This window comes from Antechinus flavipes, chromosome 2 (assembly GCF_016432865.1).
Source record: "Antechinus flavipes isolate AdamAnt ecotype Samford, QLD, Australia chromosome 2, AdamAnt_v2, whole genome shotgun sequence".
Lineage (NCBI taxonomy): Eukaryota > Metazoa > Chordata > Mammalia > Dasyuromorphia > Dasyuridae > Antechinus > Antechinus flavipes.
The window spans coordinates 500,802,033-500,828,290 of NC_067399.1; the positions used below are offsets into that span (position 1 = coordinate 500,802,033).

At 40.7% G+C, this 26,258-nt stretch overlaps 2 protein-coding genes across 9 annotated transcripts; one reads left to right on the forward strand and one right to left on the reverse strand.

Moving 5' to 3' along the window:
• The first annotated feature begins 6,203 nt into the window (after window positions 1–6,203).
• On the forward strand, window positions 6,204–16,166 carry NTMT1 (N-terminal Xaa-Pro-Lys N-methyltransferase 1). Of its 7 annotated transcripts, none has more exons than XM_051980166.1 (4): window positions 6,204–6,423; window positions 12,604–12,823; window positions 14,170–14,422; window positions 15,351–16,166. In XM_051980166.1, exons 2-4 carry the CDS (start codon window positions 12,662–12,664, stop codon window positions 15,605–15,607), a joined length of 672 nt encoding a protein of 223 aa, XP_051836126.1. In that variant the 5' UTR covers window positions 6,204–6,423; window positions 12,604–12,661; the 3' UTR covers window positions 15,608–16,166. The 7 variants fall into 7 exon arrangements, with proteins under 7 accessions (XP_051836126.1, XP_051836127.1, XP_051836129.1 ...); XM_051980167.1 differs by having other exon boundaries at window positions 12,607–12,823; XM_051980169.1 differs by having other exon boundaries at window positions 6,204–6,383; window positions 12,607–12,823.
• A 565-nt stretch (window positions 16,167–16,731) lies between these two features.
• Window positions 16,732–25,646, reverse strand: ASB6 (ankyrin repeat and SOCS box containing 6). 2 transcript variants are annotated; one of them, XM_051980163.1, is made up of 7 exons: window positions 25,548–25,646; window positions 22,905–23,085; window positions 21,415–21,596; window positions 20,219–20,325; window positions 19,876–19,984; window positions 19,003–19,089; window positions 16,732–18,821 (listed from the first exon to the last, which is right to left on the reverse strand). In XM_051980163.1, the coding sequence occupies exons 2-7, from the start codon at window positions 23,054–23,056 to the stop codon at window positions 18,154–18,156; spliced, it is 1,305 nt and encodes a 434-aa protein (XP_051836123.1). In that variant the 5' UTR covers window positions 23,057–23,085; window positions 25,548–25,646; the 3' UTR covers window positions 16,732–18,153. The 2 variants fall into 2 exon arrangements, with proteins under 2 accessions (XP_051836123.1, XP_051836124.1); XM_051980164.1 differs by lacking the exons at window positions 21,415–21,596; window positions 22,905–23,085; window positions 25,548–25,646 and adding an exon at window positions 20,798–21,389.
• Between the last annotated feature and the right edge of the window lie 612 nt (window positions 25,647–26,258).

Sequence of the window (26,258 nt, forward strand, 5' to 3'; positions counted from 1 at the left end):
TTTTTCTGAAATTGGCTCCTTCTACCAAAGTAAATCAGCAATCTGACTATAACTCATAGTATTGAGTTCTTGTCTAAGAACATTGTAAGTTAAATCACATAGCTGGTATGTATCAAGAGATGAACCTGGATCTTTCTCAATCTAAGGCCTGAATCAATCTTATCCAAAGTTTTTTTTTCTTTTTTTTAATTAAAGCTTTTTATTTACAAAACATATGCATGGGTAATTTTTCAACACTGACCTCGCAAAATCTTCTGTTCCTAATTTCCCCCTCCTTCCCTCCACCTCCTCCCCTAGATGGCAAGGTAGTCCAATACATGTTAACTCTGTTAAAATATATGTTAAATACAATATATGCATATATATTTATACAGTTATCTTGCTGCACAAGAAAAATTGGATCAAGAAGGGAAAAAAAGCCTGAGAAAGAAAACAAAATGCAAGCAAACAACAACAGAAAAAATGAAAATTCTATGTTGTGTTCCACACTCAGTTCCCACAGTCCTCTCTCTGGGTGTAGATGGATTTCTTCATCACTGAACAATTTATCCAAAGTTCTCAGGGTTGTGTGTGTGTGTGTGTGTGTGTGTGTGTGTGTGTGTGTGTGGCTATTCTTCTAGGCTATTCTTCCTCTTATGCCATATGTGAGGCAGGATTGTTCAGTGGATAGAGTGCAAGACTTGGAGTCAGGGACACCCCCAAGTTCAAATCTATTCTCCGACACTTACTAGCTATATGTCCCTGGGCAAGTCAGCTTAAACCTGTTTGACTTATTTCTCCCATCTGTAAAGAGGTGTAAGAGCACCTGCTTTCTAGGGTTGTTAGGAAGAATGAGATAAAATTTGTAAAGTATTTTGTAAATCTTAAAGCACTACGTAAGTGGCAGTTATGACTATTCTCAAAATAATACCTTTAAATAATTGAAGTAAATGCTAAATTTCAGTTAAATATTTAGTAAAAGTAAAGATATTTTTCCATTCAATGCCTGAAATGTATCCACAATTGGATTCCAGGTTAAGAATCCAGGGATTACCCTAACCATTAGGTAATGCTGTTATGGCAATAACAATGCATCTTTTTGGAATACACTAAGGTTTACAAAATGCTTTCCTCACAACAACCCTGGCTGGTATTTAAGGCATTATTATTCCCATTTTACAGATGAGAAAACCAAGGTACAGAGTATAAAGTGACTTGTCCATCAACACATGGCTGGTCAGGATACACAGATCTCTTGGATCCACACTTTTAACCTTTCTCCCAGTAAGGCCTCTTTGGCAAAATAATATTGCTGAGGATGGTAGGAGGGACATGGTAAAGGAGAATAAGAGCCAGGTGACAATGCTGTCTGGGAAGTCAACTAAGACAATTGGAATAGGCCCCTAGGGGACTGCACACAGTGATAATCCTATTGATCCTATTCCATCAGCATGGGCTTCTGATGAAAAGAAATAAGGAAAGAAGGGATGTGAGACATGGTCCAGAAGTGATGAGAACAAAAGTAGGTGGGTGGCAACAACTTTGTCAGGACAACTTGAGAAAAAACTGGAACAGAGCTTATTTCTATGAAGGCTTCTATGGCACTAGGACAGGTAATAAGCTGGCTAGGGAGTCTCCCCTAGAAGATTTAACCATAGGGAATATTCTCATCTGGCCAAGAGAGCTCAGAAACATCCTGGAGATGGAAGAATAGTAGGAGTAACTACTCTTCAGCGCTGGGGTCACTGGCCCCTGTATCTGGTGCCCATGATAGAGTGCCCTTGCTGTTGATCTCTCCTATGCTCTGGCTTCTGGGGCAGAGTGGCGTGGCTATCAGACCACTCCTGCCCACCCCTACACTGATAGTCTTGATAGTTTGATGAGAACATATTTCTTTTCTCCTTCACTTAGAGGTTCATGTTTGCTTCTTCCTTGCCCCTCACAGAGGCTTCAGAGAACAAGGACAGAAATAGGAAGGCACTTAGACAAGACTGAAGGGTGTGATAGATTTGTGGGCTCTAGGAATAAGCCAGTCTCGCCTCCTTTGCCCTTTTTCCATTTTCTTTCTTTCCTTCCTTCCTCCCTTCCTTCCCTTGAGAGACTTTAGAGAGTTCATTCCAAACCTTACCTCTTCCAAAGACATTGCAAAGGGAGTGGGTTTGTCTACTATGTGGGTAAATGCAGGTTTGAGGTTCAGGTCATGATGTGGTCAGGCTGTGACCTATACTTCTGTCTGATGTGACTAGTATCAGCCATGGAGAAAGGAGACCAGTTTGAGGGAGGCAGCAGTGGCCATGACCTGAATCTCTGTTTGCAGCATCAGGCCTAGAATTGTGATAGTAGTCCACCCAGGACAGAGCACCAAGTCCAGAGGAGATGCAGTGGATTGGACACAGTCAGTCTTCAGGAAGCTGACCGCAGGCGGGACCCACTTTTCTTACCATGACATATCCAGGTTGTCCTGTCTAAAGTCCAAGGCCAATAGCTAGGGCTGGCAGGGTATACTGGCATCTCCTTCTTTCCCTCTTTAGCAGCAGCAGGTGTGCAGGACTGTCCCCCAAGCATCCCACACAAGAAATAGAACAGGAAGGAGGAGAGTGGGTGGTGATTGGGGCAAGCATCACACTTGTTTTGTTGTTTTTTGCAATTTTACCTTACTATAAACCATGTGCTCACAGGAAAGTCAATTACTTATGCATTATAAATAGAGAGGGCTGGATTGTGCTAGGAAATTTCCCAGATATGAGATAAGGATAGAATCAGTGGAGCTTCTCATAATTCTCCAATGATTCAGCATCCATATTTCACATTACCCTAGATCAATATTGAATCCGGGTCATTGGATGTTTCCTTTTTGCCCAATCATTTGAAGCAGTTCTACTTGATGAAATGAGCAACAGGTACTCTTTTCATGCAAGCCCATAGGGAGGATATTACTCATTAGTTAGTGATAAAGTGATAAATTGTTTTCCATTGATGAAATCTAAAGGCAGGACACCTGCTGGGTATGGGCAGCACTGCCAATGAATACTTTGTTTCATTTGGGATAGCCCCTCTCTGTGCCAGTCTAGTCTGTAGTCCAACACAGCTTCATCAGGGAGACTACTCTGTAGGCGTTCAGCTGTTTCTTCCCCAGGGCTTCCTGTCTGTCCTTTCTCAGATTGAGAGCCTCCCACGAGTTAGGGTATGTATCAAGTTTTCGCTGCACTCTCTGCATTCTCAGGCCACACATGAGGATGGAGGGAGTGATTCCTGACTCAGATTTGATCTCCCTGGGACTCTGCTCAGATTTCCTTAGGTTAGAGATGGGAGAAGTCATACAGTGATCCTGAGCTTTCCAACTCATTCCCTAACTTTTATTCCCAAAACTACAAGGTTGCTGGGGATTAGAGGAAATAAAGAGCTCCCTAAATTGGTGCCCTCAAATACATGTGCAGGGTATACCCGATGCACCCAAGAGTGGTATTCACTGCTTAGTGACCTCATCCATGACCCCAGGATGGTCAGCATTAGATCAGATTTCCTTACTAAAATGAGTGATCATAGGGTGAGGGTACTTTTTCCTAGTGTATGCAATCTAGCCCTAAACCACAAGGTGGCAGCATTAACATAGGTCTGCAGGGTAGGGGGCTATTGTAGAATGATAGCAGTTTATTGAATCACAGATTAGAGCCAGAAGAGACTTTATATGCCTTTTAGTTTAACTCATTCATTTTTATAAATGAGGAAACTGAAGATCAGAGGGGTTAATCGCCTTGTCTGAAGTCACCAGTTAGTAAATGATAGAGTTGTGATGGTGATGGCTGAGAATAGATTTATATTATAATTCTCCTTCATTTTTACTGGCAGGACAGGCCAGCCCTCCATATCAATTATTCTGTTCTTAGACATTTACTAGATTATGTTCTCCTCTCCCTGATAGCCATCCCACACAGCCAGGTTTAGCAAAATCACCATTACTGTGGTGATTTGTAGCACTCCCCTATTCAGAAAACTTCATTCACTGTATTTGGGACAATCTTCAAAGTCTGATGCCAATCCCCTCCTTAGCCCAACTCCATTTACTTCCTAATATGGACCCTATTTTTTCAACCAAACCAAGCCAATAATCACTACCATTTACTATTGTTTTGGTCTTTCCTCTATAACTTTGTCATATTGTCTGGGATGCATGTTCCCCATCCCAATCCTTTAAACTTATCCATTAAAATCTTACTCTTACTTCAAATTTTACAGATAGGGAAGTTGGATGATATATAATGCCTTCAGAAAATGGGGAATGGATGACAATTTGGAGCCTTAAAATTAATTCTGAATAACTGGTGTCACTTGGATATATGGACTTTGACATGCATTAGGTCCCAATGTCTTGCCTGTCCATGTAAACCAGTTAACACTAGCAAAGAGGGCTATAGGGACTGGAGAGGCAATAACCAGGTTAAGCATCTGGTGGCCCAGGAATTGGTAAGGATGAAGTCTCCTGTTATTTTCCTGCAAATAGATATGGAACCCAGAACTGCTGAAATAGGCCAGTCAGTGCTATAATGGATTATCAGAGTTGTGCCTGGAAGGAAAGAGAGAGATTTGGGATTCAGGTATGTCCTTTGCACATTAATGTTTATGGAAAAGATATAAAGTATTTTCCTTCGGGCTATGCCAGCCCAACAATGCATAAGAGACAAAAGGTTCTGATAGCCCATACAATTGCCCCTCCCTCAAGATTTCTAGGACATGTTGGTGCAAGAGAAAGAGAAGACAGTATTAGGAGTTTGTAAGGTTAGTAGAATAGGGAGACTTAAGTGGTAGGGTAGAGGGAGTTTTAAGAGAGAAGACAAGAGTAATAGAAACTGGAATAAAGAAGGGGTTATTAGGGAGCAGGTGGCAGAAGCAAGAGGTTTAGGACAATGGTTCTGTTGCCTGGAACACTGTGAGGGATTAAAAAATGAAAGTTGTTGACTATGGGAGGAAAGAAGAGGCAGGGATTAGAAAACAGTTGATAGGAGGTGGAAAATAAAAAAGATGGGGGTATTTAGGGAATAGGATAGATAGGAAGCTTAAGTTAAAAGGCAGTGGATCCCATCTCTCCCATGGAGATTTGATTATTCCTAAAAACTGAACAGTTCTGATAAAGTCCCCATTAGGTCTTTGCTGCAGTTCTTGTCTCAGGTGACTGGCCTTTCTATTCTATAGAATTACAAAATTGCCCCATGGTTAATCATTCAAACCAAAAGTCTTACCAAACCTACTCTTTGTGATCCCATGACAAACTACGTTCAATACGGATTTTCAAAGATCCAGAAGTGCACTTCTCCCATTCCTTCCCTACATTTCAGCAGCATTACAAAATGAGGGTTCCTTTATTTCTATGGCCTTCCTGCCCCTCCTTATCCCCTTCTTTCCAGCTCCTCAATTTGTATGGACAGTGATGACATTTCACCCAATCTTCTACTTTTCATCAACTTGGCAGGGCCTAGTTCTCTGAATCAGTCCTGACTTGTCGGGAGGCCGAATGCTAGCCAGTTAGGGTCACTCACTCTCCTCTCCCTCCTCACCACTTCTGGGGGACCCTTGTCAACTGTTCAGGGCACAGGTGGCACTCACAGGCCACTCCTAAACCAGTGCTCTCAAGGACCTGGGCTCGTGCTGCCACCCTGTGTCCCTACCTGGTGTTGCACCCTCTCAGGTACTGCACCTGCTCAAAGATGGCTAAAGTTACTCCGGGTCAAATACTGTTTAACTGCTTGGTGACTGCATTTGCTTTGATACTGGACCTCTGAGGCTTTGCAGCTGCCTTTAATTAAAAAAAAAAAAAAGATACTGTACACTCTAGGTAGCGCATTTACGTCGACACTGAATCCTCTCTTCACATTTCACCGTTGGGTTATTACACCTGCAGAGATACCACACGGGCTGCAGCCGTTTGTACGTTGCACAAGATCAGGAGGTGCTTTTCCCAAGAATGCGCACCTGTTTTGTGTACTCAAGTTGCAATCACTAGGGCATTTGGCCTACCCACTCTGAATTGCTTTTTTCGACCTTTCCTCCTTTCCCAGAGCCGAAGACGTGGCAAAAACCGTCCCAACTTCCAGCATACAGTAAGTAGGAAAGTCCCCTGCCAGCTCAAGCACACGCGGGTTTCGTTGGAAGGCGGGGTCAATCTAGTAGGTGGTGCCACGGAACGCTCCCCGACCAGCAAGAGGGTGGAGCCAACGCCATCATTCACGCCCCCTCGTTCTCCGCGGAAGGAAGTGACGTAGATAGGACAAAGGGAACGCACGCTGGCTCCGCACCGTCGCCAAACCGGAGTCTCGGTGTTGAGGCTGAGGTTTCCTGGGCTGCTGCTGCCTTTGTCACCCCCCCACATACACCCGGTTCTAGGTGACCCACTGCCCTCTGTCCCGAGGGTGAGTAGCGTGGGGAAAACCTTTGTGAGGACGGCGACAGGTGAGGGGGTGGTGGGAAAAATTTTTCCTCCCAACGGCCTCAGCTTCACTAACCCCTCCCCCCGGTGCGCGAGCCCCCGCTTGACCACGTGACCCTCTGACCCTCGTGCCAGCCCCCTGCCCTCCTTCGGGGAACGGGCGTCTACGTGACCCAGCTTCCTTGCGAACCACCTGGGCCCAGTGCCCCACGGGCTGTGCGTGCCGCAGAGACTCTCCTCTCTTAAACTTCTCCCCAGCCCTTGCCTCTCTCCCTTTAGCATTAGTACCTCCAAGCTTCGGCCTCTTCCCCGCTACCTGGGATCAGGCAGTGACGGGAAGTTTCTTGGTCCTTCCACCCCTAAAGGTACAAATTGTCTTTCAGCCTTGTCCCACCTGCTAGGGTGGGAGCCAGTACTGGGCCCGAAGCGCTTGCTGCTGAGAGTTTGCAGGCCTGGGGATGTGAAGAAGCATTTTCTCCGGGTTGGAATTAGGGGAGGAATAAGAAAGTGTTACCTAGGATCCTGTTAGTTTCTTGGAGAAGCGGTTACATAAAGTAACCCAAAGAGATCGTTGTGACTCCCCGGCTGCTGCCTCCCGACAAAGAAATGGGATTTGCCTGAGCGCTGCTACCGCTATAAACAGTGATCTTTGTCCAAAGGTGGGGTACAGCTGCGCCTTTGGATTTGTTAAATCTTTGTACCCTAGAAACAAACCTGGGGTTACTGTTCTGGCTTAATGCCGGGGTCATTTCAAAGGCATTTACAGCTTGTGCATTAGTGGAAAGAGAACTAGCTAGGTGAAGCATTTTAATGTTCATAAAAATTCTGTCCTTTAGATAACCCTATGCTGCAGATAAAAATTCTATCCTTTAGATAACCCTGTGCTGCAGATATTGCCCTTATTTTGCAGAAAAAAAATATAGGGGGAAGAGCATTGGATTTGAATCAGAAAACCGGGGTTTGAATCTCATTTTTTTTTCCTTGCCACTCACATGATCTTGGACAAGGCCCTTAAAGACCTCACTGGATCTTGGGATCTGTCCATGGGTCAGAAATAAGATTTGAACTCAGGTTTTCTTTAAATGGAATCTCCTTTCCTCTGGACATAGTATTTTCATCATTTTGCTAATTCTCCCTGTGACTCCAGTTGGTAATGTTCTTCTCTGTCTATATAAAATGGCTTTTGGGCAATGGATTGTGCTAAACACTGAGAATGCAAAGAAAGGCAAGACACACCCCATCCTCAAGAAACTTGTAATCTAATGGAGAGACAACTTTGTACAATCCAATTATATTCAAGATAAATTGGAAGTAATTAGCAAATAGAATGTCCCTTCTTAGCTCTTCTATGAACCTATATTTAGCTGATCTTTAAACTTTAAGGAGGTTTGATTTTGTTTGGTTTTGTTTTTCTTTTTTAAAGCACAATGTACTCTATCCTACCTCAAGCAGAATGCTTCTTTATCTTTCAAACCTCAACCAAGTGAAATACCCCCTCACATGCTAATTAGGTAAAATATCAACTGGGCCATGGTTAGCTGCTGGTGAAAGGAAATTGTTTAGGGAATGAGGTAACATTATTTTGGATATTGTCTGGTTACTATTTTCTTAGCTCCCCCATCATATATATTTGGACTTTGAAAAAGGTCTAATATTCTTTTAGCTATTCTGAACAGAATGCCTCTTTGCCTTTTTGAGGATATGCTTGTGAGTGGGAGGGACACTGACATAGGATTACAGATGGATATATTTATATCCAAGATCCAGCACAGTCTGTTACTCAGGACAGTCACATAACGGTCTCTCTTCCAGTTTTATACCCTCAATTGTTAGTTTGAGCATTTTTTCCTCCCCCTTCCTCCTTGACAGCTGGAATTTTGAGTTAGAACTTAACTATTCCATTGCCCTTCCTCTCCTCTCAGTACTGGTATAATGTGTTGAGAAACGGGTTGTGGTTGTATATTCTGTATTGATCCAAATTCAATTGTACACTTAACCTCAGGGATAGCATTTACAGCCTACTTCATATTCTTCACCTAGTTGATCAATTGCAATATGAAATGCAGTACAAAAACAAATATTAACATAACTTTTCTGTACTTGTTTCCAAGTCATTTTATAAGTTTATATCCCTAGTAAAGAAAGAAACCAGTTCTGGCTTCTTGCCCTTTGTCTACAACACCCCTCCCTATTTACTTTTGAGTTTCCTAGGAGCAGGATGCTCAAGTATAGGTTAAACAATTTTTGATCCTGTGCTGACTGCAATTTGAGTTTTAAAAATTATATTATGTGATAAGCAACTATGATAGACTCGGCTCTTCTCAGTAAAACAATGTTCCAGGACAATTCCAAAAGATGTGTGATGGAAAATGCTGTCCACATCCAAAGAAAGAAATGATGGAGTCTGAATGCAAATTGAAACATTCTTTTTTCACTTCTTTTCATGGCTTTTTTCTTTTATTGTGTTTCTTTATAACCTGACTAAAAGGAAATGTATTTGATGTGATTGCATACATGTAACCTATATCATATTGTTTACTGTCTTAGGAGAGGCAGGGAAAGGCAAAATTTTATTTAAAAATGAATATTAAAATTGTCTTTACATGTAATTGGGGGGAAAAACCTATTTTTGGAGAAAAAACCATACTTGTGAAACATTGAAAGATATAAAAGGAGTAAGAAATTAATATATATGAGACATGGTGGAGGTAAATTTAGATAGGTAGATAGTAGTTGGAAGCAGATGAAGGTGAGGGAAGAATCAAAGATTCTTCTGGGGTTTTGAGGTTTTGGTAACAAACACAGGGAAATCAGAAGGAATTGGGGGGAAATAAGGTAGGTTTGGGTATATTGAGATAAAGAATTGGAATGTCATCATTGAATCTCTGAGCCTAAATGAAGTCACCATGAAGAAAAGAATAGCAATAGAAGGGCTAAGACATGGCTTTGCGACTGCCCTCCAGGGTACTTTGTCTTACTATATTTTTCCCCTTACCCCTCTCCCATCTAACATGATGTATGTCTTCTTTCAGACCCCACTTCTCTTTTAAGGTGCTAAATAAATCCTTTTTATAATTTAGCCTGTCAACTAAAGGCAGGCCCTAACCTCATGGGGTGTTCCTTTCTCCCAGTAAATGGCAGGTTCCACTAGGGAACTTGCCCCTTCCATAAAACCCCTTTCTATGCTCTCCCAACTCTGTTTCATATTTACCATTCCTGGTGTCTTTTATTATATCTCCTCATGGGGCCGCAAGGTAGCTCTAAAGTCAGGAGGGACCGGAGTTCAAATCTGGTCTTAGATACTTAATACTTCCTAGATGTGTGACCTGGACAAGTCACTTAACCAGTTGCCTCAGCCTCCACCCCCCCCCCAAAAAAAAAAAAGGGGGGGGGGAGGATATTATATCTCTTCATTTTTGTCTGTGACCTCTTCTCCTAAATAAACTTAGCTTTTACTCAAAAAATAGAACTGAAGTTGTTTCCGTAATAAGGGTAGGAAACTAAAGTTTCAGTAAAATTCAAGCATTTATTTAGTTTCATGTTTAAGACCTGCACAGCTTCAAGGATACAAAGACAGATAAAAGATTTTAACATGTGCACAGGTATCTAAAATTTGAGGACTTGTGGCACATTTGTAACTAGGGGGAATCTGGAAAAGCCCCTTTGTGTAGCCCCTTTAGGAGAAGCTAAAGATTCTAGGAAATGGAGAAAAAATATTCCATTTTTGTAAAACTTCAACAACTCTGAAGTAGGAAGTTGGATGTGGAGTTCAAAAATTAATTAATAGGCTAGTTTGGCTAAAATAAGGGGAATAATGTAGAATAAGTCAGGAAATAGCTTCAACCCAGACTGAAGTGTTCAGATGCCTATCTTGTATTTTATCCTAAAGGCAGTAAGGAGCTACTTAGGATTGGCAAATATAATTGACATGGTCAGACTTAAGCTTTAGGAAGATGGTTTTGACAGTTGAATTGATGATGAGCTGAAGACGGGAGACCATTTACCAGTAGTCCATTTGGGAGATAATAGGTCTAAAAGAAGTAACAAGTGAATCTGTTAAAGTGGCAACTGATTGAACAGGTTGATCTCAGAGTGAATAGTTGAAGACAATTCTGAGGTTGCAGACTACTTAAAGTACAATAGTGATCTCTGCTTTGATTTGCCACTCATATTGCCCCTTCTCTCCATCCAGTCAGTTGCCAACCTCTTCAACTTTTCTTATGTCCACAGCTACCTTAGTCTGATCTTTTTCACATTTCACCTAGACTTTTACAATAACTTAAGTAATCTTGTATCTAATCTTTCTCTAATAGAGATTTCACAAAATTCTTAGGTTAATATTCCTTCCAGTGGCTTCTTCCTATTACCTTTAGAGTAAAATTTTAAAACTTTTGGAATTAAAAATCAAAATCCAGCACCAACCTTCTATTCCAGATTAATTATCTCTGCACATTCTGTGCTGTTGACAAACTGGTTTTCTTTCCATTCTTTGTAAATAGTAAATTTTATCTCTCACTTACATGCCTTGTACAGGTTTTTACCCATGCCAAGAATGTTCTCCCTGTTTACACTTAAGACTCTTGATATCCCTACCTCCCTTCAGCTCCCATCTCAAGTACAATTCAACTTCAGGAAATGTTTCCTAAATTCACTTAGTAATTAATTAGTACCTCCAACTAGTATATGTTTTATATTTACATAATCTGTGAACATGTTTATCTCCACATTGGCACGTAAACACGTTTTGTCTCACTTTTTTGTATTTGTATCCACCAGACAGCATAATATTTCCTATATTGTAGGTATTTAATAAAATGCTTGTTCATTAACGGTGGTAAAATAAAAACAAAAAGGAAAGTTTAGAAGGGGGGGGAATTCTGTTTTGGATTTGTTGAGCTGTTGATTTGTTAAGACATTCAGGTAGAAATGTACAAGAGGAGTTGTAACTAGAGCTTAATTAGGAGAGAGATGGGGTTGGATTTACATAATTTTTTTGCCAACTGCATAAAAATTACTGGGATCTGTGAGAACTGATAAGATCACTGAGAAAGAAATCTGCCTGCTCCTGAGAAATGGGCTTCTCTGAGTAATGTCCACTGAACCTAAGGCCTTCAGTTTTGACAGAACCAAGCACAGCTAGTAGAATATGATATACTAGTACTATTAGTAATAAAAAAAATTATTAAAAAAAATAAAAGTAAAAAAATTATTATTGACCAGTAAAGAGCTTTCAGCTCCTTTTGTGGGGTTTTTGCCCTCAAAAAAATATTTTGAAGATCTTAAATTTGTGCCCAGGTTGTTGTTTAATAAAATCTTTTTTAATGAGAAATTCCCTGGTTTACATTATTTAAGAGTCTTTAAGGCATTTAGAATAGTGTACTATATTTAATATATGATTGTGGTCAAATGATTTACCCCTTAGGTGTCTGGAGTTCTTTAGTTCAGTGTATCCTTTATGAGATTAAACAAAAATATTTTACATGTATTTTAAAGTTGAGTGAAGTAGGTTTTTGAGATCTAGAAGAATAAGAGGCAATTAAGTATGTTACCATGAAAGGTCCTCTGGAGTCAGAGGATTTTCTCTGAGATTTTGGCCTCTTAACTTCCCTGGGTCTTGGTTTTCTCATCTGAAAAATGAATTTAGATGAACTCTGATGTTCTTTTCAGTTACACAGATTTATAATCCTAAAATCCCTTTTGGTCTGTAATCTTCATCACCTGTATGTGTGAAAGAGAAATATTGAATATGAGCCTTTTGTTTCCTTTTCTACCTCTTGTGGCCAGGACATGAATATTTAAAATTTTCTATGAGCTATGATTGAGTTGAATTTGCCCCATGTGTACCATAATTGCTGTTTTTCTCCCTTAATGTTAGCTGCTAGGATATTATCTTTTTAAATTCCATCTTCCAATCAAAAGTGTTGGGGTTTTTTAATATTTTTGTCTGATTCAGACATTCCATCAGTAGAGTAGAGAACTGATCTAAAAACTCACTGGGATGCTCACCTCTTCTTACTCCCTTAGTCAGATCCTATTCTATAAGTAGCTTTAAGTAGAAGTAGAAATTGTTACAAAGGAATATTGTCCAGAGGATAGTGTGTACTTGCATTTCAAAGAGTAAATTATATGGTTTCAGAATAGAGAGTCTTGTGATGAATTGGTCTCTACTATTATTCTAAGATGCTTTTTTCTTTTTTCTTGAGGAGAGGATCCATAGCTTATTGTATTGGTATCCAGGAAACAGCCTGAGTTGGTTGCAACATGACAAGTGAGGTTGTGGAAGATGAGAGCCAATTCTACTTGAAGGCAGAGAAGTACTGGAAAGACGTCCCACCCACAGTGGATGGCATGCTTGGAGGGTATGGCCATATCTCCAACATCGACATCAACAGCTCCAAGAAGTTCCTGCAGAGGTTTTTGAGGGTAGGCAGGTCTGGGATACTCTACAGGCAGGAGTGGGGTGGAAAGCATTGGCTGTCATGGTACGATTTGATTTGAATGGGAATATTGTGAAGCAGCTGCTCATAATCGGTTGCAGCTCAAACCAGCTGGCAGTTTTTACATTCAGCACTTCAGAGTCTATTTCCTCTCAGCTACCCTCTTCTCCCCCCCCCCCCCCCCCACCAAAAAAACCCAAAACAATAACAATCGAAGCCTTCTATCTTGTCACTCTTGGTGACTATGAAGAAAGCCATAGATTCCTTCCAAATCCATGGCAATATAAGTGGACTAAATGACATATCCAGATTCAGTTCTGAGAAAAGTCATTCGCTACTTGATTTTTGGCTTTAAACTTCATAATATGACACAGTAACCACATTCATCCTTAATACTATGAGGTCTTCACAGTTACCTTTCTGTGTGGGGCCATGTATCCACCCATTTTCCAATTTGTTTGATCTCTTTCTTTGGTAGGGTTATAATAAACTCCATGCTCCTAGATGACCAATATGGGACACTTTTATTTGCCTCTTTATGAGATACTTTATTGGCAGTCTGCTGCCAGTGCCCCATACGGTCAGATGATTGTAATAAAATTCTACATAATTATGACACAGAAATATTCACTAACTTAGCACATGGATTCTTATGTATAATATCCATCATCTATTCCAGGGCTGCTTAAATTTTTACAGGATCCCATCTCAAATCTGAACAGAGGTGTTTCTGGCTGCATTCATGCATTTGCAGTACAAAATGCACGTATTGTGTGTTCAGAACCAAGGCTATACTGAAGTCATATGATACAACACAGGCAAGCAATGTCAGAAACACCTTAAGTGATGATTTAGAATTTTCTTTTTTTTTTTTTTTTTGGTCATTCCATTTCCAAAACCTTTTACACATTGCCAAATATTTTGCAACCCCCACATTCAGTTATGCATTGTCGGGTCATGACCCACAGTTTAAGAAGCTTTGATCTTCACATAGAAGTTCACATAGAAAACCCACTTCTATGTAACGACTCAGATGAAATATGAAAACTTTTTACAGATGTTAATATGCTAATCTGCATAATAGCCCTGAGAAACATGTCTCACTTTACAAAGTGAAGCACCGAGAAAAGGTTAACACAAGGCAGTGGTAGAAGTATGAATAAGTACTCTAACCATCTAACCTCTAACCATCAGCCAAATGTTGGACTTGATAGCTTATTTTAGTTCTATGTTTTTCGTACCTAGGTTAGCAAAATCTTGCCCCCGTTTTGAAAGGGTCCTTGAGGTCTTGTTGCCCTTTCTTACTGATCATGTCCCCCTTCTTTTTTTCAGGAAGGTCCAAATAAAACAGGAACTAACTGTGCTTTGGACTGTGGAGCTGGCATTGGTCGAATCACCAAAAGGCTGCTCTTGCCACTGTTCAAAGTAGTGGATATGGTTGATGTTACAGAGGATTTCCTGATTAAGGCCAAAACTTACCTGGGTGAAGAGGGGAGGAGGGTGAGGAACTATTTCTGTTGTGGCCTACAGGACTTCAGCCCAGAACCAAACTCCTATGATGTCATTTGGATCCAGTGGGTTATAGGTAAGGAATACACATTCTTAACTTTGGTTTCTTTCACCTTAGGATGGGTTGGGGAGGAAATGCCATCAAGGCAGTTATATTCCTGCTAGTTTGTAAGACATTCTTTGATCTCCTTTTCTGTTTACTCTGTGGTATCCCAGTACAGTACTGGAAATACTGGTTTCATCATCTAGCAATACTTCTGTCCCAGAGGAGATTTCTTGAAAATTCTCTTCAATAGACAGTCACTTAGATATTTAACCTAACGTAGTTCATTTGGGGAGAATATTTTAACCTGTAACTTTTTTTTTAATGATCAAAAACAGATTTTGGCAGGTAATAGTTTTAATAGTAAAATGATGTACCCTATATGAGGTAGACTAACCAAAGAGAAATTTTTAAAGATCTAAACTTCCAATCCTGAGAGACAAGTTTTTTCATTTCTCTGGCTTTTAAACACAACTTTGACAATCCTTTATACGTTATACCTCTTACCTCCAATTTATTTAACATGTCATTTAACTCAAAATAGGAAGTCTATGTACTTGTCTTGGTAGCTCTGTTATATAATTAGATGATTGCTATGCCAGTCTTCTTTGAGAATGGCCTTGCCATTAATAGTGCCCCTTTTTCTATTATAGAGCCATCTATCTTAATGGCAGGCCATTATCCCCTAACAGTAACAGAAGCAATTCCCCCAACTAGACTCAAGCCCCACAAGGAAGAATGAGCTTATCCCCATCTCCACAGCAAATTATAGTATCCCCAATAGTAAAGTGAATAACTTTGGTTCTGTTGTTCACATCCCTAAACCTCTCCCATAGTTGTCTCTCTTCTTGGTGATCACACATAGATTGCCCTTAAGAATGGAAGTCTGCTAGTGAGCTAGGACTGTGTAGAGAGCTGTACAGCAGCTTTTTCCATTCTCATTCCTGTCTGCCTTCTCCAGGTCACCTGACTGATCAGCACCTTGCTGAATTCCTACGAAGGTGCAAGGCGGGTTTGCGGCCCAATGGCATCATTGTCATCAAGGATAATATGGCTCAGGAAGGGGTGATCATGGATGATGTGGATAGCAGTGTGTGCCGGGACCAGGAGGTGGTACGCAGGATTGTCCGCCATGCAGGTCTTAACCTCCTGGCCGAAGAGAGGCAGGAGAACTTTCCGGATGAGATTTATCAAGTCTACAGTTTTGCCATGAGATGAGACAGTTTGGCATGAGAGACATAAGAAGGGACCAGTGTGGGGTTGGGGGAGGGGGAATTGGAGCCAAATGACACCTGTTGGATCCAGCAGTGTTGTGTTATGGTTCAGGAGTATAGAAACAGCCCCATGGAGGCTGCTAAATACACCTGTATGTTTGCTATCAATTTACTCTGTATAGATTGTATATTTAAAAGGAAAAACCAGACACAGAAGGGAAAGTTCTGCTGGACAAGATAGAAGGTGAGTTGCAGGGCTTCCAAAGCAGAAAGTGCCAGCCAACTTTTGTGTGTGTGTACAAAATAGGAAGAGTAGGCCTGAATCATAATTATCTCCTAACTTCCCCTTTCCCCAAAAAAATTTTTTTTCCTGTATGCCTATTTGGGGACTTGTTATTTTTCTTCTTGGAACACGGTTATACATGATAGGTCTGGGAAAAACACTGATCCTACCAGATGACTTTTTTTTTGTTTAAACCAAAGGTCTGGCTGCCTTAACAGGAAGTAAAATCACCTTTAACTTTGTATCTGTGAACATTAAAAAAGAATCCATTGTTACTTAATTGGGAAGCAAATTGTTCTCATCCTGTTAAGTGTAAATTAAGGCTTTGTTTTCCTTTCACAGCCCTGGTTATTCTAAACCTCACTTTGGTAAGGAGATTTGGGATTTCAGACTATTCTGTGTTGTGGGACTCTTGGATGTTTCACTAAGTATTTTGTGTACTTGTCTCCCTCTCCTTAATGAATGTAACAATTAGGAAAAGGGTTAAGCCCCTACAGTTGTTCTCAGATTGGAGCAAAGAAATGGTGCCTTGCTTTTGAATGTGGTTCTTCTTTGGCAAGCTATTAGCAGTGTTACTCAGTCAGAAATAAAAGGTAAATTCAGTGTTAAAAGCTCAGAATAAGGCAAAATGAAAATGATGTTTGTTATTCCTCTTAAGCAGAACACTTTTTTTTGCTGATATCTAATCCTAGGCTATTTATGTCTTCAGAAACCTCACTTTATGTATGGCCCACTACTTTTTTCCACTGGCTATTATGTATCCTGGCAAAGCTTTTGCTATTCTTAACAGTGGAAGATAGAAAGTGTGACTCTAAAACTCTTTAAGAAAAAAACTTTGTCAGTACTTAATTTTACAAAAGATCTCATTTAATTGCTTTAGCTTACTCCAAACATCAGTGCAGTTATAGTATAGTGTTATACATTTTCAAATGGCCAGCATGTCTTTAAAAAGTTTTGTGGTGAGGTTTTTATGGGGGGAGACATTAACTATGGGTTTTGGCAGTGACATTTCAGTCTGGACTTAAACTAAATGATGATTTCTCATTCTTGAAGCACTCTCACAAAGACAAAACTGACTTTGATAAAAGGCCACATACTTGAATATACTTGTAATTGCTTTTAAACACAAGTAGTATACATAGCAATTTATTTTCCAGTTGAAATAAGAGAGCTTCGAAGGTTTTGGCACTTTGACCATAACTTACACTGGGTTTCCAGATATTATCAACATGTTAATAATGTTAGGCTCTTTGTACAGACTACCTTACAGCCCCCAATAAGGTGAGGTAGCTCAAACCAGCCCTATTTACACGCAATCCATTGTGACCTAACATCCCAGTCTCATAGATCTGTAGTGCTGTTACAAAGGTCTGAGTTTTATCTTTCACTCATGGGAGAGTAAGTAGATTTATATAAATTTTCAGTAGCTTTTTTCCCCTGCCACCCAAAAGGCACTTTGGCAGGAGCTGCCAAGTAACAGCTAAGAGAACCTGTGATGAAAAATAGTAGACTTGCATGTCTGACTTCCTTTTTGCCCCTTCCCACATATCCCATTCTGAAACAAAACCAATTTTTGAGCCTTCAGCTACTGAAACTGGCTATTCTTTTAAAATCCCTTCAATTAGAAGGAATAACATTACTTTCTTTACTAAGTGGTTTCTCCAGCCCAGAAGAATGTAAATTCCCTACAGCTCCCAGAAGACCAAATGCTTGCTAAAAACCTAAGTTTCACAGAGCAGTAGTCTTTGCACCAACAAAGGCAGATTTTTTTGTTCCCTCCAATATCTAGAGGTGAGCTTCAGTGGACAAACTGTTGCACAGCAAGTAAACTCCCACTTAAAACAGATGAAAATTTAGAGTATCAAAACTCCTCCTAGCCTATTCCCATCAGGCAAGAGTTGGGATCCTTCACCCATAGGGCAAAGCCACCTTTAATAATGCATCTTATATTAAAAATGAGTGAAGCTTCTATTGTCAAAAACACCCTAGTCAGAAACCCTAGGGAATACCCACCTATCTATCTTAGCACCCAGCAAGAATCTAGGTCTTTCCCAAACCTCTTTTTTAAGATGGGAGAAAAATGAGGAAAGGCTACCCCGAACCCAGGGACTTAGACTCAGTGCACAAATGGTCAAAACTCTCACATTAAAGCTTTACCAACCATTGTGCCTTTCAACCTGGGAAATCTCAGAGATCCAGGGGAGGGAGAGGAAGGACAAGACTTGGGGGGAGACGAATGAATGATGAAGGGGCTTGCCTAGGCCATATCAGACATCATCATCATTAGAACCATTGAGCTCAATGAGAAGATACCACTTTAGCCTGTCAGGAAGAGGTAGGGCTTTGACCTTGACATCCACGGGCCAAGGTCGGAGCTGTTGGCGGATGTACACCCGGCACAGATGTTTAAGGGGTGGGGGGCAGTACTCTAGTTGCTTTAAGGAAGCAAAAAGGGCTTTGATCTTTTCTGCCAGACAGCCAGCAGGGTTGACCTCAAAGTTGCTAGGCAGCTGGATTCTCTGGGAACTAGCTACCATGAGCTCCAAGACAGTCTCCGCTTTCTGTAGAAGTTCAGAGTGGCTGTCATCTTCAGGGCAGCCTGGATGGGAACAAAGTCTCTCAAATATAATATGGAAGCCAGACCAGCAAGATGGGCCATGGAGGGAGCAATTGTAGGAGACTCCAGATTCCAGAAGGAAGCGCAGGAGTGGAAAGTGCAGCTTAAAGTTCTTGAGGCAGATATTGGTGAGAGATTCATGGGATGGGCATTCACTAGGGTCTGCTCCATGAGCAAGGAGCAACTGAGTAACACGGAAGCAGAACCGGTTAATCATACGGGCCTCTTCTTTGTCACCTCCTACTGTTTCACCAAGTAGGAAGATAATGCACGTAAAAACCGTGTCACCATCTTTGGTAGTAGCCTTTACATTTGCTCCTGGAATATAAAAGGATCATGCTGCTAATAGGACAAGTATGTAAATTTTAAAAGATCAATATATCCAGATAGTCATAGCAGATATAAACCTTAAATCAGAATGGTCAAATTATGAATCCATCTGAAGAAACCAGTAAGGTTAGAAAGTGGGCTTCCATAACACCTAGCCCCAGTAACTCACCTCCTTCCAACAAGAGTCTGATGTTCTCGGTGTTATGGATTTGGACCCCGTCACTACTGGCTAGTGCATGAAGCAAAGCTGTCTTTCCTGTAGAAGAAGAACACAGTAAATATATTTGGCATGTAAAGTAAATATATTTGGCTAACTAGAGGTAGTTTTATGTGCAAGAGGAGCTACTAATGAAAATACCCCACACATTCAGAGCTGCTGCTCTCCCAGATCCTCTCTAGTGCTGTTACATGGCTTAAGGGAATAGTACTGAAAGAATTAATGATTTTACAAAACAAAGATATATTTCAAGAAAGGTATTTTTTGAGCTTAGGTCATGGAGTCTTAATCTGGTTCCTATAAGACTCCTTCTCAGAATGTTTTAAAATGTATCAAATACATTAGGATTACAAAGAAAATCCATTATACTGAAATTCAGTTATAAAAATAGTTTTAAAAACAGCAGCCTAAGATGTTCTCTAAACCTTGGGCTAATCTGGTAGCCCACAAAAGACAGGCAAAGCCCGAGGTACAGCCCTGAATCCAGCTCTGGTGTCTGAAGCCTAAGGAAGGGCTGGAAGAGACATGGGGAACCAAGTAAGTACAGCCATTTCCTTTTTAGTATGCTTTGCCAGCTATGGGAAGATAAAGCTTTGTATGTTAGGAGTTCCTTTGAAAAGAATTACTTGACATTGAGAAGAAAATGGATGCTGAATATCTTATTTAGGGCTAAATTAGGATAGATAACCAGAACAGAACCATGGGTCGGTGCTTTTATCAACAAACCACCACCTACTATAGATTTCCGTTTGTTTTTTGTTTTTTTGGGGGGAGGGGAGGGACAGATTTATATTCATAGTCATGAATCCTACAAGAGCTACCAACCATGCTTGTCAGCTGCATTAACATCAGCCCCAAGATCCAGGAGTCGTTGCAAGCAGGGTAGTCGCTCAGGTTCCTCACTGGCCAAGTCCAGGGGGCTGCTCTCATGGATCTGAGCAAGAACAATATAAGTGGGGTGATTAGCTGAAACCCACCAATGACATCTGGGATGGGGCAAGGGAATTTGGGAGGGATATGGAGTTAGGACTATAAAGAATCTAGGTGATGTTCCTGGTGATGGGACATAAAAAAAACTTTGGAGAAATGCCATGCTCACTGGCTATAATCTATAAAGGTAGTTGCAAACTACCAAGCTTTTTCACCCTTTATCCCTGAACCAGCATACCCGATCTCTCCTGTTAATGTCAGCCCCATGATGCACCAACAGCTCTACCATGTCAGGTTGGTTGCGGAGGACAGCAATGTGTAGAGCAGTGTAGTAAGTGACAGGATCTAAAGACAAAGAGGCTATGAGATTTCAATGTCCAAAACAACATACACACACTAACCTACATCTGGCTCCAGAGCCTGGCTTTGGTCCCATAGTAATAGGTTTTACAAATGTATTGCCAGCCACAGCAAGAGCAAAAGATAAAAGATGGAATGACAACAAATTTGAGGTTCTATAAACTTCTTTCCATCAGTTCTACAGTAATTAGATAGGAGCTTTCCTCCCCTAAACTTTTCCCCTCCCATTTAGTAGTTCAAACTCAAGGCAAATCTTCCCCTGCAAAGCTTTCACAAACCAGAAGTTCTAGACGAGCAATACTAACCCACCAGTCCTGAGGACAAGCATAGCATGCTCTACTCAAACCCACTATCTGTAATTAAAGCAGCTACAAATCTGCCAATGACACAACTGTGTTAAAATGCCTTGTCCAGCTATACATTACCCATGACTGCCCAAGTCCCAGGCCCTACCTACCCCGTGTAATCCAAGGACCACATTCTCCTTTGCATGGAGCAGTCTGGTTCTGTGGCCATTTACACGACAGGAAACTAACGCCTTCGTGCCATGATTTATGCCCAAAGCAGCTTATCTGCTCTCCTCTCCACACGGTATTAACAAATAAACTGCAAGACAGCTCAGAGAAAAGCAGCAAGAAATTATCTTCCCTTAGCCCTGGGCTCAGTGCCAGCAGGCGCATTTTCATTAACGTTAATGGGAGAGGCGACATAACTGGGGACTTGGGGAAAGGCTACTAAATCAATCACACAGGAGGAGCTGAAGCAAGAACGGGGCTTCAGCTAGAATAGAGGTGGCAAGAGAACCATTTAAAAGGCAAAAAGAGGAGGAGGCATTCAGCCAAGTCATCTTCTCCCCCTCATTAGGCATTTGCCCACAAGTTGAAAGTGAATGTGGCTGTTCTCAAGCTTAAACAATAAAAATTAAAATGACACCTGAGGAATCAAAGGACCAGAAAAAAGCCTAGTCTTTCCCACCAAGGTATCATTGTACTCTTAAGCTGCCTGCTCAGCCCCTACCAGAGCTGTCATTTTAGATGACAACCATTTTAGATGAAAAACCACTAAATAACTGACCTTCAAAGTTGAGGTTGGCTCCATTCTGCAACAGAGTGTCAGCCGCATGCGTCAGCCCAAGCTCTGCCATCTTCAGCAAGGAATAGCTCACACCTTCCTGGTAAAAGGGGGAATGTGCCTCCCTCTCCAACAGCTCATTGAGAACAACGACCCGACTTCCATCATCAGCCAGGTAAGTTGGGCTGAGACATAGGAAGGAAACCAGATAGTTAGAAGAGAAACTTAAGACATCTGATTTGAATGAACAGTACCTTCCTGATGACCTGTTTTATGTTAAAAAAATAATCATTTGAATATTACTAAATATTTAAATAAATTATCAATAGTATACTAATTACAAAATAAAACTTTAATATTAAAATTACCCATTTGAGCATTAACTCAGCTCTGAAAGAAAATTTTCTCTGGTAAGTTTTTATACAATGCTATTTATCTGCTGAATGAGACCTCATGCTAGTGTTGAATACTAGTGATTTGCAAAGTCCTAGGTTCCTGTCACTAACTTCTCTAGCTACTTCCTCTGATTACTGTCTGACAGGATGTTTTCATCGTGAAGCTGTCACTTGGGACTGGTTTAGTTGTTTGGTCATCAATATCAAGGAGCCTGGGACGTTAAATTTAAAAAATCCTAAAGTACCAAGAACTTTTATCTTCTTTAGTCATTGCTCCCAATAATTCAAGAATGACAAAAAGTCAATTGGGAGTCTAACATATATTACTGTCCTAATTTTATAAACTGCTTCCTCAACAGACTCCCTTTATATGACTGTCAGAGATTAAAACACAAATCTAAATCATGGAATGTAAGAGCTGGAAGGGATCTTTTGAGATCATCTAACCTCTCTTCTTATAACAATATATATAGTTTTTTTTTCTCTGACAGATACTTTTTAGCTAAAAATGACTTTTTAAAATATATGGAGACTTTCCCAAAGGGATTTAAGTATTCCCAATGGCCAAAACTCTAAATGCTGAGGCAACACTAGTGGTTAAAGGAACACAACCTTAACATTTTGTTTGAGACAATACAGGAACATAATTATGCTTCAATAAACCTAACATATGAAAATGTAGGTTGCCACAGAAGTAATATTAGAGGAGTGACTCTTCCTCTTCCAAATGAATTTACCATAGTATTCTATAAAGGTTTGCTCCTCTGATGCAATTTAAAAAGACTTCATGACCAGATTATAACTTTAGAAACATACTTGAATGTGAAGTACTTGATACAAAGGCAGTATTTCCATTCATCTCTATTACAAATAGAGAATACAGGGAAGAAGTGGGGCAAGAATATGTATTTCTTTAAAACTACAAAATCAGTTAAAAATTCAAAGCAATGATTCCCTGAATGCATTATTCTGACTCCTGATTCCCAGTTTCCTAAAGACTGGCACTGCCCCAGTTTCAGAATCCATTGTCAGAATGGACACTTGCCATAACCATCAAGTAGCCTTTAGACAAACCATATAGGAAAGAAATTTAATTACCTCTCCAGACTGTCTTGTCTGTCAGGATCTTGTATCCCCAGAGACCCCAAAATTGTATCTACCAAAGGCTGGTACTCAAAAATGATCCTCCGGAAGCCATGTAGAAAGGGCATTGTGGTAGCTTCTTCAGTTTCCAAAGAAGACTCTTGCATCAATTGCAAGAGTTAAGGGCTGGTTTCCTCTGAAATCAAGAGATTGATCTGGGTTCATTCCGTCAGTGGAGGCTTTGATTACTTCTATCTCACTTCAAAAAATGAGATGTGCGTGACAAAAACCAGAGAACCAAAGACTTAATATTAAGAGTTGAACATTATAGTCCAATATCTACTGCTAAAGAAACTAAGACCCAGAGAAAGACCTCATACAGCTCATACTTGACAGAACAGAATGACAGAGCCAAGTCTCGAGATCTAGCCCAGAAAGTAATTTTCCACTACCATCAGAATGCTCTTAAACACACCAAATGAAAATACTCCATCCTTTGGCCTGTAAGAAGTTTCTAAGTGTTCTACAGTTAAGTATCACTATCACCATTTTATAGATAGGTTCAGGGAAGGGATTATCAGCAAGACAAGTTGTCAGGGGCTACTACAACATTAGAACTACTGCTACTCTGATCAAGATGATGATCCAAGAAAATTCCAAAGGATCCATGATGAAAAATATTATCCACCTCCAGAGAACTAATGAACTCTGAATATTAAACTGAAACATACTTTTAAAAAAACCTTTACTTTGTTTTCTTTTGCAAAACAGCTAGTAATGGAACTATTTTTGCATGCATGATTTCATCTGTATAACTGATATCAAACTGCCTGCCTTCTCAAAGGGGAAAGAAGGAATTGAACATCAAAATTTGTTTAAAAAAAAAAAAAGTTAAATTTTTTTGTTCATAATTGAGAAATATTTTGTCAAAGAATAAAAAGAATTTTTTAAAAATGAACTACTGCTATAAGGTCCCTGAGAACAGAAATGATGCTTTAATTCATCTTTGTCTCTTCAGTCACACAGCAGATATTTAATGTTTGCTGGATGAATACATGAGTCCAATCTTCTCAGAATTGAAAAGGACTTCAAAAATTATTGAATCCAACCCATTTGTGAATAGGAATTCCCCAAAATTAGTCATCTAATCTCCTTTTGATATTCCTCAGTGATTTACTGAGACAGTCCTAAACATTTATGGACAGTTCTTGACAATTGGCAAGTTTTCCTTATATTATGCTGAAAGTGGCCTCACTGTAACTTAAACTCCATTGATTCTTAGGTTTGCCTTCTAGAGCTCCCATGTGGAACAGGTCTAATCCCTCTTTCACATAAATACATTATCTTTCCTCTAGTACCTTAAGTCATACTTAGTGATTCTCTACTGTTGTTATACTTCCTTCATCAAAGGTCTCCTCTATAATTTCTGCATATATTAATACATTTTTGATACCTTTATCAAACTCTGAGCTCCATGATAGCAAGTACTATATTACCTCACCTGCCTTTCTTCCCATTGTGGGACACAATGCTCTACACATGCATCGGAAATATGTCAAATTAACATAAAGCATATACATAAGTTGTATGGAATTGAGATCCCCAAGTTCCAAAGAGGCTGAGTTCAATTCAATTTAATGACATTTTCTAAGCATGTACTTGAAAGCAGAGGAGAAATTATTTGCTTCAGTCATCAGGTAAATACATGGCAAAGCTTACGATGTAGTTTAAGTTAAATGCACGTGGCAAAGTACTTTGGGTTGAGGGTTGGAGTATTGTTATTATTTGTAATAATTCATGCCATTGTATTTTAAAGGTTGTGAAATACTTTCCCTATAATCTTGGAAATGAAGTGAATTGTCTGTGAGACTACACAGCAAGAAAACAGCAGCGCCAGAACAAGGTCTTCCAATCGTCTTCCAATCTACTCCTTCCATGGCACTCTACATAAGATGGGCTTGGATAGGAGACTTACATCAGTGATAGGAGAGAAAGAAGAAAGAAGCTCCATATCTGACAATTATTTGTGACTAAGGCAAAGCCATTTGACTTTTCTAAGCCTCAGTTTTCTCAGCTGCAAAATGGGCAGAATAATTAAGCCCAAGACCCTTTTTAAAAATCTTCAAATTCTTACAGGTAGTTATCTTAATTATTATGAGGGGAGGGAGGCTTCCTGGAGAAAGAGGCAGGGAAGTGGACTTTAAGGATGGAGAGAATAGGGTTTAGCTTTTCATTGAAGAGAGTGGGGTGCAATGATGGGAAGTTTCAGATAAGATATCGGCCGGATGTCAAGGACTTTCTGAGGAGTCAAAACTGTCTATGCAGAGAATGAGCCTCCAGACTTAAGTAATGAGCTCTCCATCTGTGATAGTGGCCAGTCAGGGGTTGAATGACCATCTCTTAGGGTTGCTGTGCACGGGTTGGACTTCGGGCCTTTGGTATCGCATCTAAAGGAGATGCCGGCAGTCCTGTCAGCCCAGAACCCGCGCGGGAAGGGGCCGAAGCGGTGTTTCTGACCCGGCCCAGTCGGCTCGAATTCCAGCCTTGCCTTCCGCCGTCCTCCCTCCCGAGACTCCGGCCCAGGCAACCAGCCCGCCTCCCTTCAGCCCTGCGCCGCCCCGGCTGCCCCGACAACTTTAGTGGCCAGGCCCCGCTCACCCTCATCGATCCCGCGTCCGAAGCTGTAGAACCCGGCACCGGAAGTGACGACGGCTGTCGCGAGGAAAAGAACGGAAGCGGCGGAAGAGTACTAGAGAGGGTGGGGCTCCCTATGTCCCGCGCCCCCTGGAGGGCAGGAGGTACAGGGCAGCGCGGCGGAATAGAATTTCTCCGAGACGGGGGGGAGGGGGGGGGGCGTAGAGCTGGGACAGAGCATCCCTTCATTCCTTCACCGTATATATATTTCCCAAGTCCGCCCCCTCTACTGGCGCAGGGCAGGTGGAAAGAGAGTTTGGACTGAGAACTGGAGATACCTGCCTTCTGTACCTCTCTGAGTTTTCCCCGTATGAGACCTAAGCTGAAGGGTCTCTTCACTGTGACATTTTATCTCCTGACGTTCTATTCATTCGATATTGGCTTTTTGTTGGTGGCGGCTGTTTGTTTTTTGGTTGGGTTTTTGGTGGAAACCTGTAATCTTTGATATATGATAAGCATCCTGTCTGTTCTAAAAAGGGGTGTGGCAAAATCTCCTAAATAAATAAATCCAGACAAAACTCCGAAAGAGCAGAAGCTTTTGTAGTCAATGGGATAGCTTTTACCTTATTTTCTTTCTTGCTCTATAATAAAAGTTATAAGGGCCAAACTAAAAATCCATTACTGGAAAAAAAAGTTCCATTCATTCGACTTTTATTAAAACATATATGACTTGAT

Bases quoted from the DNA above. Each gene is read 5' to 3' on its own strand.
- NTMT1 (XM_051980166.1), top strand. From the start codon at position 12,662: ATGACAAGTGAGGTTGTGGAAGATGAGAGCCAATTCTACTTGAAGGCA. The intron at 12,824-14,169 runs GTAGGCAGGTCT...TCTTTTTTTCAG, and splicing joins TCCTGCAGAGGTTTTTGAGG to GAAGGTCCAAATAAAACAGG. The intron at 14,423-15,350 runs GTAAGGAATACA...TGCCTTCTCCAG, and splicing joins TTGGATCCAGTGGGTTATAG to GTCACCTGACTGATCAGCAC.
- ASB6 (XM_051980163.1), bottom strand. From the start codon at position 23,056: ATGCAAGAGTCTTCTTTGGAAACTGAAGAAGCTACCACAATGCCCTTT. The intron at 20,326-21,414 runs GTCAGTTATTTA...CTTTGTCTTTAG, and splicing joins AGCCAACCTCAACTTTGAAG to ATCCTGTCACTTACTACACT. The intron at 18,822-19,002 runs GTGAGTTACTGG...TTTATATTCCAG, and splicing joins CAGACTCTTGTTGGAAGGAG to GAGCAAATGTAAAGGCTACT.